The sequence below is a fragment of the Sander vitreus genome, chromosome 7 (assembly GCF_031162955.1).
Source record: "Sander vitreus isolate 19-12246 chromosome 7, sanVit1, whole genome shotgun sequence".
Lineage (NCBI taxonomy): Eukaryota > Metazoa > Chordata > Actinopteri > Perciformes > Percidae > Sander > Sander vitreus.
Window position 1 is genome coordinate 18,593,295 of NC_135861.1, and position 12,285 is coordinate 18,605,579.

Here is a 12,285-nt window from a genome sequence, read left to right on the forward strand (position 1 = left end):
ATGACTTGGCTCTTCCTGATCTAATTAGACCTGTCACATCCATTCAAAAAAAACATTTTTCACCCCTGGTGTGTGTTTAAGAGTGTGTGCATTTGAGGTGTAGGTGCCTACCCCTATTTTTTCTGTATGAGTTCATATTGAGTGCTTTTGCTTATTTTATTGGAGATATATATTTCTTATTTTGTTTCAGGACTTCATGACTTGGAGCATCCTGATGTAGCACTTGCAGACGAATGGTAACAGTATAGCGACGATGCTGTATGTTTCTGTTGTGACAATATCATTCTCATCCCTTCATCAAGTCACAATTTGATTGGACTTTATTGCAAATATACTCCTATATTCCTACTTATAAAATAAAAAAAATCTACAATCTAACTGCAATACAATAGTTATATTACAGATTGAGGATCTGCCGGACTTTGACTTTATGGTTTGTGTCACTTGATGACTTGTGGTCACCGGGAACAGGAACCAACATCTTATTAAATTGCAGTTAACACTTTTTAAACTAATGCTTGTAAATGGGAAAATCTTCTTTGTTTTACTTCACATTTCATTCATCATACATTCCCTGCAATGCAAAAGGAACTAAAAGCAACTGGGCTATATGATTGAGCTTGACTTCTGATAACAATCCTAGACAGATAATTTCAAATAGCTGGTTCCAAATATGACGGTGTTACATGTTATCTTAATCAATATCCTTGTTGTCTATTCTTGTTATATTGCAGGACATACTGCAACACAGATGAGCACCCAGAGCACCGCTACTTGTCCCAGATAGAGGCAATCAAACTTTACCTCAATGGACATGAACCCCACCTACAATGTTAGTTAAACTCATCTACAAACTCTCCATTCCTCTCTCTGCTCATTGAGTTACTGTAGACATATTTTATGTGTTATGGCTGGTTTATGTAAACATCTATATGTTTGCTTTGTTAGGTGACAAGGAGCTGATTCAGGAGGTTCTATTTGACGCGGTGGTGACTGCCCCTTTGGAGGCCTATTGGACGAGTCTCGTGCTCAATAAATCAGAGTGTGTGACCCACTCTTCACTTCTTTTCCCATGTTCTTAATCAAATGATTGATATGATACGATTGATAATTAATGCATGTGTTTGTATGCAGCTGTTGTCAGCGCTTCTTGCCCAAGACAAATTTCCTACGGGACAATAAAGTTTATCTTATCTTATCTTAAAACCTATGTTAATCTTTATTCTTAATAAACTCAACAAAAACTGAATTATGTAGTCAAAGACCAATTTTACTCTCTGAAATGCTAATGGTAGTGATAATGCCACGGACATTTGCAGAAAATAAATTGTAAATAATTGCATGAAATTACTTTTACAGACAACCAGAAATCTAAGGCTGATTTGTTGATTGTGATAGCAAATTACAATTGTGCACAAATGCAGGTTACTAAATGTATTTGTCATACTACACAGGAACTCTGATAAAGGGGTGGAGATAGCTTACCTGGGCACAAGAACAGGCCTGTCCAGAATTAACCTGTTTGTGGTGCCTGACGAGCTTACAAACCAGTAAGTATTCTGAGTTATGTATTCAGTCTATATGTGCGTATACACAGATATAAGCTTAGGAGTGTACATCTTGATTGTCTCTTTGTTTGTGATTCCAACAAGTATATATCCTGTTTTGTGTGTGTGAATCCTCTGTATCTTCATCACCTCTGTTTCCTGTCTGCTTCAAGAGACTTCCTGACAGCTGAAGACAAAGAAGGGGTGTTTAATGCCGATCACTTCCCCCTGTGGTACAAGAGAGCAGCAGAACAAGTTCCTGGTACCTTTGTCTACTCTCTACCTTTCAACTCAGGTTAGTTGTAAATTTTAATTTTCAAAAGATGATGAATCAGTTCTCCCCTCAAAGTCAAATGTTCAGGGATAAGTCAGTTATTACTTTTAAATTATTTTCAGTTCTACACACTAGCCTTTACGAGTGTGATATAATGAATAGGCATGGGCCGGTTACCGGTTTCAAGGTATACCGTGGTTTGAAAAAGGTTGGTTTCAATACTACTAAAATTTCCTATCATACCGTTCCTGAGGTATGACCTGTTTTTTTATGAGTGAGAAATCCATCTCCCTGCCAGTGTGCAGTGTTTAAAAATAAAATGCATTGTGTTCAATGGGGGAAAAAAGTTGTTGTTTTTTACCCAGACATTTCAAAATAATACATTTTAAAGCTGTCATTGCAATACCATGAAACCGTGATATTTTTGCTGAAGGTTATCATACTGTCAGAATCTCATACCGGCCCATGCCTTATAATGAAACTAATATTCACTGTGAGACTGGCACCACCAATTGTCTGGAGCTTTACTGAAAAGGAAGTGGGCAAGAGTTATAAGACACACTATAAAGTCAATCAAAAGAAACTCACATTTGATTTGGTCAAATGCACTTCTTAAACTTTATACTCACTTGTATTAGAAAGACCTTTTTTCATATTTCCCCTATCCCCTATTTTCCTCTTTCACCCATATTTGGTCGTTTTCTATCGCCACTGCATCTCTACCTCCCCTTTCTGTCTTATTAATTCTGGGCTGTGTTCTTGTGGACAGGACTGATTGCTGTGGGTTGAAATAAGATACGTTAGGAAGAGGTTCAGCCCTTTCCATAGTGACTTGGCCAGAACACACAGACACACACTCACAAAAAAACACACAGGCACCTCGCACATTTGCAGTTTAACTACGTCTCTACGAAATGGTTTCTCCTCCAAAGGGAGAATGTGTTCTCATCTGTCCTCAGCCTCTGGCTTTCCATTAGTGCCAGCTAATACAAGTGATCTGAAAGCCTCTTATTTACTCGCCGGACTTGCCTTGGATGCACTCTTCCTCACTGGACTGTGGCAGTTAGTGGTAGCCATGACTATGTGCAGTGTTTCTTTGTCCAATCACCCTGTGGTCAGTTCAGAACTAATATAAGGAATTATGATATGACTGGGATGTGAACTCTGTGTGTGTGCCTGTGCGTGTTGTGCTTGTGTGTGCTTTTATGTGTGTGGCTTAGGATCAGAAAACAAGAGTGTTGTATTGGCCAGCACCGCCATTCAGCTTCTGGATGAGAGGAAATCACCCATAGCTGCGGGTAAGTGTGGACTCAAGTGGTTCTTTATCTCTCCCACACACACTTCTAGATTGACAGAGGCTGCAATATATTTTCCTTACACTGCTATGTTGGCTTTGTTTTCTCAGTCTACAGTTGTCTAACCATACTTCTTTTCCTCTTTTTGAGTTGAAACACTCACTGCCCACATGTGCTATTTTTTTTGTCCATGCGCTTGCATGTACGTCAGAAGAAGGCGAGAGTGCAACATGGTACAGACGTTTGCATCCAAGAGTATTTATGCCTACATATATTAATAGATGCCAGTTTCATAAACGCCTTTTGTGCATTCATCTTTTGCCCCTGTGGTTATTTAAGGCATATTGTGGCCTAGAGGATTTCATTGTGGCCTGCCTCATCTCACGTCATGGTGACTCAGAAGTCCCACAATGTCACGCCCATATAATGCAACTTGGTGCAATCAGCTAGTTGATGGTATGAAGTGCGGCCCTCTGTTTGCCATCAACTTGGTTACGGAGAAAGATTAAATGGAAGAAATGGGGACACTGGAGGAGGATAGAGATATAGACGTATGGTTTCCCAGTAGTTCAGTATCTTTCAGAAAAGTTGCAAAATTACATAATTCATCACCCACCTCCCCGAAGGCACCAAATGACTTCCAGTCATCGTTTTGTGTATTATGTAGCTAATGCAATATTTTTACTGTGGTACTGTACAGTACATATGACGATGACAAGTTAGAAAATAGATTTATATTTTTTACAACTTCTCACGTTGAGCAAAATACAAACATACAAAATGGCTAAAATATAAAGATAGATAGACAATGTGTTTCTGGCTCAGTTCTATTCCTAAGGCAGCTATGCTTGAAGTAAGGTTCATCCAACTTTCTTTATGTTTATCCTCTGCATGCCTTTTGAAAGTCCTGTTGTCCCACTGTATTTTACATTGATAGCTTTAGTAATCACCCAGTTCAACTGTCTTTTATGTGCAAGTTATACTATTCAAATACAGTGTACAGAGTGTGCAGTATTGCAATTATTTCCATCGCCCAAATGCGCCAAGGATCAATGTGGAGCACAGCTTTTGCCTCATATTAAAAGCTTCTTCTGATTATCTATGCAAGTTCTCGTGTCGACAGATGAGAGCCAGTAATGCCAGTAGGGGAATCACAGAAAAATATCTGGACAATGGAAAGACAAACTAAAGAAAGGAGAAAGAGGAAAATTGTATAGAAATGCAGTGATAAAGTAAGAGAAGAAATAAAAGGGCAGAGAAAGAGAAAATTATTTCACGGTGCCTGAATGTGTTGACATGAAAGCAGTGCATTGTGGGTACTCTTGGCCTGGGGGAAACCACTGGAGCAGAAGGACAGAGATGGGAGAGTCTGTGCAGTGCCACAGTGTGTGCGTGCACACACAAACACACAAACACACGAGCGCGCACACACACACACACACACACACACACACACACACACACACACACACACACACATACACACGTACGTACGTAGAGGGAGCATCAGATTTCTAGCAGAGTGGTACACAAGCAGCCCACAGTTTACACCAGCCCACGGTATTATTTGACATTGTTGACTTGATCACTATTGTTTTTAAGATTATATCATTCTCTCAAATCCTGTTCAGCAGCAATCCAAATGACTAATCAATAACAAGGTTTTATGAATACCCTGTTGTTACATTGGGTGCTGATGTACAGTAATGAGCATCATGCTTGTCAGATCGGGGGATGTCTGTAAGGATTATTTTATATAAGCGAGTCAGATGGGAGGAGAGATGTAGGCTAGAATGCAAATATAGCGTGGGCCGGTTAGGGCCAGTTTTCACTGCTCTGCGCTTCACTGAGCTGTAGACTTGTAAATACACTAATACACTAACTGAACAGGACAGGCTGATGACATCACACACCATGGGCCCTGCAGACATTGCTTGAATCACAATGTTACTGTGTTCGTACATACACGCCTGTGTATTCCAGCGTGTCTGTTTGTGTGTGTGTCAGTGTTTGTGGTCACATCCTGAGCCACGTGCAGCGAGTCTGCTGCCTTAATATACAGAGCCACAAAACTCAGGTCAGCCGTTTAGACCAAAGGCATCTGTGTAGAGTCATGTGCCTCCACACTACACTGAGTAAGCTGAAAATGACTGCTGAGGGCCAATTATTAATATATAGATTATATTAATGGATGCTCGTAATGTGCACAATAAACTAAATTTTTTATATAATTTTAAAACATTGCCTGAATATCCTCTCTGTAACAGTTCACAAACATTAAAATAATCAAGAAACAGAAATCAGATTGACCTGCTGTTTCATTATATAATACTTTAGAATTCCCTTTATCTTGTCAAGTTGACATAATAACAATTCAACAGAAACTTAACTAACCAAAACTAAAAGAAAACGTTTTACTGTACAAGCAACACATGCAAACACTACTAATTTAAATATTACCACGGTAACACTTCAAATGAGGGGTATTTTCCTGTTTTTTTTAAGAAATTGGTATTGTTATCTGTGACATTTTCTTTTCACCAAAGGTTGCATGGCTACATTAAATTTAACTTGGTTTCCAGAATTGTTATTAATTCCATTATTGTGTTGAGTTATTTTATTTTTTAAAACAATTAGTGAAACAATTAGTGAAACAAAGAGACATACAGAAAACGGTAGAATCCAAGCCAGAGTGGATTTTTTTAAAGATACTTTATCCAATTAAGGATACATGCCTTCTTAAAATATTTACCAGTAGACAAATAGTAATCAGGTAAAATGTTTCCCTTTATTTTATATAATACATACTAAATGACATGACTACCATTATGTGATCAGCATTAACTCACAAACTGATCTCAAAAACTGTAGATCTAAAAATTCAAACTCATGAACCTCTGAGGTCATAGAAAAACAACATGGCTGAGTCCAGGTTTTGTTATTGTTTTCGTTTTAGTTTGTTTCATTATTGCTTCAATGAATTCCCCATCTTCACTTCAGTTGTCAGAAAAATATCCTTTAAGAAAACAAATTTATTCCTTAAAACTATATCACGTTATTAGGCACACACTCTTATATTCTCTATAAATATGTGCCTACAGTATACACCTCCACACACACACTCAAGAAAAAACACTGACACAAACACTCTCATTCTCATTCTCTTACTCTCACGTCAATGATACAAACAACTTAGAACAAAACTTAACGGACAGCAGCTGCCTACTATAGGTTTTTGCAAAATTACCTCAAAATCAGACTCCAAATTATGAACAACTAAAATACAACAAATTTGTGAAATCCATTGTTTTTTAAATACCAGAGCTTTTCTATCATACCTACAAATACACAATTATAAATATATAGCAATTTGTTCCTATCTGTGATATGCATTTTTTAGATAAAATGGAATTGATTCCTTTTGGATTCTTTGGCCTGCCCCTCGAACCCGCATACAGCAGAAGATACTCTTCTCATCAGTGCATAGTCAAATACCTGTGGAGTTTAGCTACCCAAGTCTTGGTAGGAGGTGAGCACACACACACCCACACATAAAGAATCTCATTCTCTTCTTTTTTCTCACACATGCACTAGCACACACATAAATCCACTCTGGATTAGGTTAAAGGGTTGAGGCCCAGGTTTTAAGTCCAGGGTTCATGTTATCACCTCCTAGGCGATGGCATTCTCCAGTGGTTCCTTCTCATCTGCTATGGCATGATCTGCCCCCTTAGCTGCTGCCAACTCCTCGTTCTTCTTAAGCTCCCGCTGATATTTGGCCATGATAGCGGCGTAGGCGCAGCCGTACACTGCTGCAGCCAGCATCATCAGACACACAATCCCACACACTACACCGGTGATGATCACTGTGGCAATTGCATGGCGCAAGTTGACAGGCCGATGCCTCTGCTTAGGTTCACACTCTGGCAAACCCCCTCCTCCTCCTCCTCCGCCTCCTCCCCCGCCACCAAAACCCTCCCCCATTGCCATGGGGACATGGATAGCGTGGCTAGAGGGATGAGCATGGTTGCCATGGGTGTGGCCTCGCAGTAGCCTCTCAGACTCCAGGTGGTGTATGTTAGCAAACAGGTAATGGTAGCTTGTGGTCATGCAGGCGTGGAAGAGCTGGTAAGGGACTTTCTGCAGGTCTTTATCCCTCATTTCCTCTGGCTGGGAGCAAAGCACCTCATCCACCACTCCACCTTGGGATCAGAGTTAAATAGTTAGATCAGAATGAGATGGTAAAAGACTGACTGAGGGGCAGGAAGTAATAGGGGTGTGTGCATTAGTCAGTTGTGTAGTATAAGCACATTACCTTCTGTTAATTGCCCATTTCCTTTTTGGCAGCTTACTACAGGGGAGGCCATGGTCATAATCATCATAGCTGAGCCTGAACCTGCCCATAACTTGAGATTTTTATTAATGTAGGGTGTAATGGCTTACTTTAATGGGTCATATTAGCAAGTGTGATATGATTAACATCTCAATCACTGGGGCCAAAGGAATCGAGGCAGAGAAAGCATTGAGTTGGGACTTTATTGGCTGCCCTCTGTTTATCCCGTAAATCTCTTTATTTCATTAATCATCTCTCTTGGTATTCATGTCGAGCGTGCTCTGTCACACACTTCCTTTCCGCCTGCCTGATTCTCCACTGGCTCTCTATTAAGCATACATCCCTGTATCTGGGTCCATTGTTCTGTTTTGCAGTAATTAGAATTTTCAGCCTCTAAGACAATAGCTGTGTCAGGGTAACACAGGCGTGTAGGCGGGCCAGCCAACTCCAAGCGAGCTATATCTTTCAGTGTACACTGGTTATTGTGTTATCTAATCTATGCTGGGGTTGGTCTAGAATGGAAAATAATGTAGTTGGCAATTTAACACACACTATCTCTGGCTGTAGAGATCACTACCATATTTATAAGAGCTGCTGCATAGAGTGCCTCACATGACATCATTCTTATTGTTGCATGGTACGTTTTGCTAAGCTTTATGGTCAGGCAATGCCAGTGAAGCAACAGTCACAATAAAGACTCTACTGTAAATGTTGTAAATCGTCACCATAACATTATCCAATGCGGCTCTGACATGCTTGTCGTCACCTTCCCAAACACAGTACTCATCGGATGTTAATAATAGTATAAAAGACAAAACAACGTGCATTCCTTCCACACACACACACACACACTTATTCCACCATGTTTAATAACTGGAAAGACTTTTTAGCCTGTTTTTAACTCCACTGTGTCAACCTCTCAGTGCACAATATATAAACATTTTGAGGTCAGTCAGTCTATTTTATTCACTAAAATAGACTCTACTCTCATTGTGTAAACTGGTCATTTCAATATATAGGCCAGTCATTTCTACCCTAATGCCCAGCAGGAAAGGCATTGAGATGGATGGATGTTGGAAATGTTACAGACATTTCCGTAGCCACTGCCTGGAGCTACTAGTGGTCTAACCTTTGAAGAGGTAGGACTCCAGCCAGAGTTTGAGGCCTATGAGCTGGCAATCACACCTCCAGGGGTTGCTTCGTAGTGTGAGGCTGTCCAGGCGGGTCAGGACCTCCAACAGGGAGCGGTCCAATCGTGTTAGCCTGTTGTATGCTAGCCCCAGGTGGCTAAGGTTTCTCAAACTGTCCCCCATGGCTCCAGGCAAACCCCACAGGCTGCAGTAAAGGACAAGGCAGGGAAACAAAATGCATACAATGATTTATCTGTGATCAAGTTTACACTGTGTATTGTTCAACCAAGGACAAACAACGAACTTGATCTATTCCAGTGTTGTTGCTTAACCTGTTGTGTGAGAGGTCCAGGTGTGAAAGCGAGCGGATAGGTCCAAGCAACCGCTTGTCAAGCTCTCTCAAGCTGTTGTAGGCTAGGCTGAGGCGCTGTAGAGTTCTGAGACCCAGCAGCGCAGTCGGTGAAACAGATGTTATAGAGTTATTAGATAGATCGAGAATTCGGACAAGTGGTATTTCTCGGAAAGCCATTGATCCTAGCCCCCTGATACGGTTATCTTGGAGATAAAGTTCTTGGGTGTCTGGATGCAGTCGTCGGGGGACGTCATATAGGCCTCGACCCCGGCAGTCTACTACTTTGGTGTTGCTGTTGCAGCTACACTCCTTTGGACAGGCATGTGACAAAGAGGGGATGGAGAGGAGGGCACACACCAGTACCACTGTGAAAACAAGGGGGACAAATATTGGATTAGACATCTTAACAAATATGCTTGTGTATTTACAGCTAAATATGAAAGAAAAGTATTTTATTTTTTAGGGTGCCAAAGGAGGTGATCTCTTTCAGCAAGACTCTGGACTACTATTACATAATTACATACATTCACACTACAGTCTTCAACTGCCATAATGACCACCTTCACTAAAGTAAATAAATACCTTTGTCACAGAAAAGAGACATTTAAGTGCGTATAAATGCATTTGAAAATAAAGTCTTTGAAAAGAATGAAGTTCACTTTGTCTTTGTGCAGATGAACAGTACTGTTCACAAGAAAGTAAACTTATTACTAATATGCCAACTCCCACTTCCCTTCCTCCCTTAGCCAGTGGCCCTGGGTGACTTCACCAAAGACTCATCACCCCTCACCCACACACAAATCCATACACAGCAGATATTGGGTGTCTGATTCCCATTTGAGATGACTTCACACGTCCATTCCTTCTGGAACATTACAGCAGTATTTATAGCATTGGCTGGACTAGCTTGAGGGTCATTGAAATGCAGCTCAGACCCAAGCCTGGGAATGAAGCTGGCTTACAAGTTGCACTCACAGATCCTGAACAGATTGATTAGCTGCACCATGTTTATCTCCATAGGCATACGTTGTTCTTCTAAAACAGCCATGTTCCTAATTGGGTTTGTTTAATGTTTTCTCTAATGGGAATTATCTTGTTTTTTCCTGTATCATGCATCATCTTCAACTAGAATCTTCGCCTAAATTATGCCTTTGTGATGAAGCAGCTGTGGGTCTCATATTGTCAACCTGAAGCTTATTTTCAGATTCATCTTAGGAAACACTGTGCAGCTGAAATAATCAAACAACCATTGAGGAATGTTGATTTGCATGGGACAGCACAATATAATTGTTCAAATTCTGTGCTTATACAACACTCATCTCGAACAACTGCTATTTAGCATTCAGCAGTTATGCAGCAGTATCACTTGGAAAATACCAAAGCTTTTCGCACACTGCTCCCCTATTCTTTGAATAAGGGAGCATTGTAACATAGTCTACTAATTAGAGTGACCGGTTCCCATTAACAAGCATGTAATCATCATTTTCTCTTTACTGGCTGGTGGACTTTTTGCAGTGGATTTTAGAAATACCCAGGCGCTGACACTCCCAGGCCTAAGCTCAGGTGTTAGTTTGGTACGGCGGTTCTTGGCAGCGTTGTTGTTTTGATGTTGCTTGCATCAACAATAACAATCAGAACATGGCTGGGTTGAGATTTAGCATGCTGCAGTGTAAAGACATGTGTTATTTGCATCCTTGTTAGTAAAGTGAGAGTGTGTGTGTATGCAAGAATGCATTTAATTGGATGTGCTTACACACGTGTGCACCTACTCATAAACAAACTCAAATACATACAATGCATGGACACACATAAACAGCATCAGCTCAGTGGAGCGTTGTAACAACAGCTCTGGAATGAGTTCAACACAGGAGAATTGCTCTTTGCTCTGATGTGTCCCTCCAGCCCAAACACACAACACACAGCAAGTACTGCTTTAAATCAGCTTGGTAACGATGCCAATACCTATTTGTAACAGGAAACACTCAGAGGCAATGCTAATGTGTGTGTGAATGTAGTGATGGTGTGTGTGTTAAATTTAGGAAGTGTTGTGGTTGTACGCCAGGAGCAGTCCATGCTTCGTTACCACTCAGTTATACAACAGTCTATACAACATACTAGACTCAGCAGCTGATAGCAGCCCACCTAGCCATGCACACGTACAACACACATATTCACAAATGCATTCATGTTCATATTCTTCCCAGTGATGGAACTCCTACCTCTCATATCTGCCAGTTGTCCTTGGGCCACTTGCATTCAATCTTTTTTTAACTCCCTTTTTGGATTCTAGTGACTGTCACTGGTTGATGATCCATTAGCAACCGGTAGTAGGTTAAGATTAGCTGTCCAGACTCTCATCTGTGTAGGCTGATATGGTCAATAGGTAGGAATTAGAGGCTGAGATCAGCAGCAGGAACCTGTGTTGCCTTCAGGATCCCCAACACTGTCTGCATGGGCATGAAACCCCATCAGAGCAGGCAGATCAGAGCACAGAGCTTACTGCCAGCCAGTCTGGGAATCACTGGAGTTAGGGAGCTCTTCCACTCTCTCTCTCTCTCTCTCTCTCTCTCTCTCTCTCTCTTTCTCTCTCTCTATCGCTCTATACTGCTTCCTCTCTCTCACTGTCTCTCAACCTCTCTTTCTGTCTCTTGTATTTTTCTTCATGCTGTTGGTTGCTATTTTCCCTTCTCTCTTGCTTGATATGATTTTTTGTTCTGCTCCTCTATTGAATCCATGATTGGGGGAGTGTGATGGCATGTCATCTCCCAGCGGACAGCTGCTCCTCTTAAATCACAGCGCACACATGTGCGCTGACATTTACGTTATCTCCTATTGCTCTGACAAAATTAGATCTGGATTGTGGTATGTCAAATACACAAATACTCAAAACACTTCAACACAGAGTGAACACATTCAGAGGTTGCCCATTGCTGTGGCATGCTCTGATGATATTATGCATGAGCCGTGGGCAGAAGGGCTGGCAGAACACGCCCCCAGCACAGCAACACAGAACGCACAAATGCACAACTACGCATGCACACATGCACACAGCAGGATATTAAGCTGTTGCAGTAAATTCACATGGAGTTTCTTTTTCTTTTTTTTTTCTTTTTTTTTTCTTTTTTACATGTAAATGGATTGACTATTAATCTTATCTGACCACATGGGTCGCTTGAAGGAGAAGCAAAAAATGAACAAAGATGGATACAGGGAGGGATTAATGATGGAATCATTTTTTAACGATGATTATGATTAAGCTTAAGCTTACTAGCTGACCTTGGCTTGTAGTACCCTCCCTGATATTTGCCCTCCTGTCCATCCATATTTATATCCTTACTTCTGCTCAAGGGCATG

At 40.9% G+C, this 12,285-nt stretch overlaps 2 protein-coding genes across 2 annotated transcripts in view; one reads left to right on the forward strand and one right to left on the reverse strand.

The window, feature by feature from the left end:
• The window catches only part of cacna2d3a (calcium channel, voltage-dependent, alpha 2/delta subunit 3a), a 166,607-nt gene that overhangs the window by 135,947 nt on the left and 18,375 nt on the right, over positions 1 to 12,285 (forward strand). Inside the window, exons 21-26 of the mRNA XM_078253980.1 lie at positions 191 to 236; positions 735 to 832; positions 949 to 1,042; positions 1,455 to 1,550; positions 1,721 to 1,842; positions 3,042 to 3,119. Coding sequence (XP_078110106.1) covers positions 191 to 236; positions 735 to 832; positions 949 to 1,042; positions 1,455 to 1,550; positions 1,721 to 1,842; positions 3,042 to 3,119 — 534 coding nt within the window. The remainder of the gene's footprint in view (positions 1 to 190; positions 237 to 734; positions 833 to 948; positions 1,043 to 1,454; positions 1,551 to 1,720; positions 1,843 to 3,041; positions 3,120 to 12,285) is intronic.
• Positions 6,789 to 11,187, reverse strand: lrtm1 (leucine rich repeat transmembrane protein 1). Its single transcript, XM_078253981.1, has 4 exons — positions 11,151 to 11,187; positions 8,912 to 9,296; positions 8,579 to 8,784; positions 6,789 to 7,318 (listed from the first exon to the last, which is right to left on the reverse strand). Exons 1-4 carry the CDS (start codon positions 11,185 to 11,187, stop codon positions 6,789 to 6,791), a joined length of 1,158 nt encoding a protein of 385 aa, XP_078110107.1.

Excerpts from the sequence above, each read along its gene's own strand:
- lrtm1 (XM_078253981.1), bottom strand. The coding sequence starts at position 11,187 with ATGCAAGTGGCCCAAGGACAACTGGCAGATATGAGAG. Across the intron at positions 9,297-11,150 it reads ACAACTGGCAGATATGAGAG|TGGTACTGGTGTGTGCCCTC; the intron begins GTAGGAGTTCCA and ends TTGTTTTCACAG. Across the intron at positions 7,319-8,578 it reads GGAGTCCTACCTCTTCAAAG|GTGGAGTGGTGGATGAGGTG; the intron begins GTTAGACCACTA and ends TCTGATCCCAAG.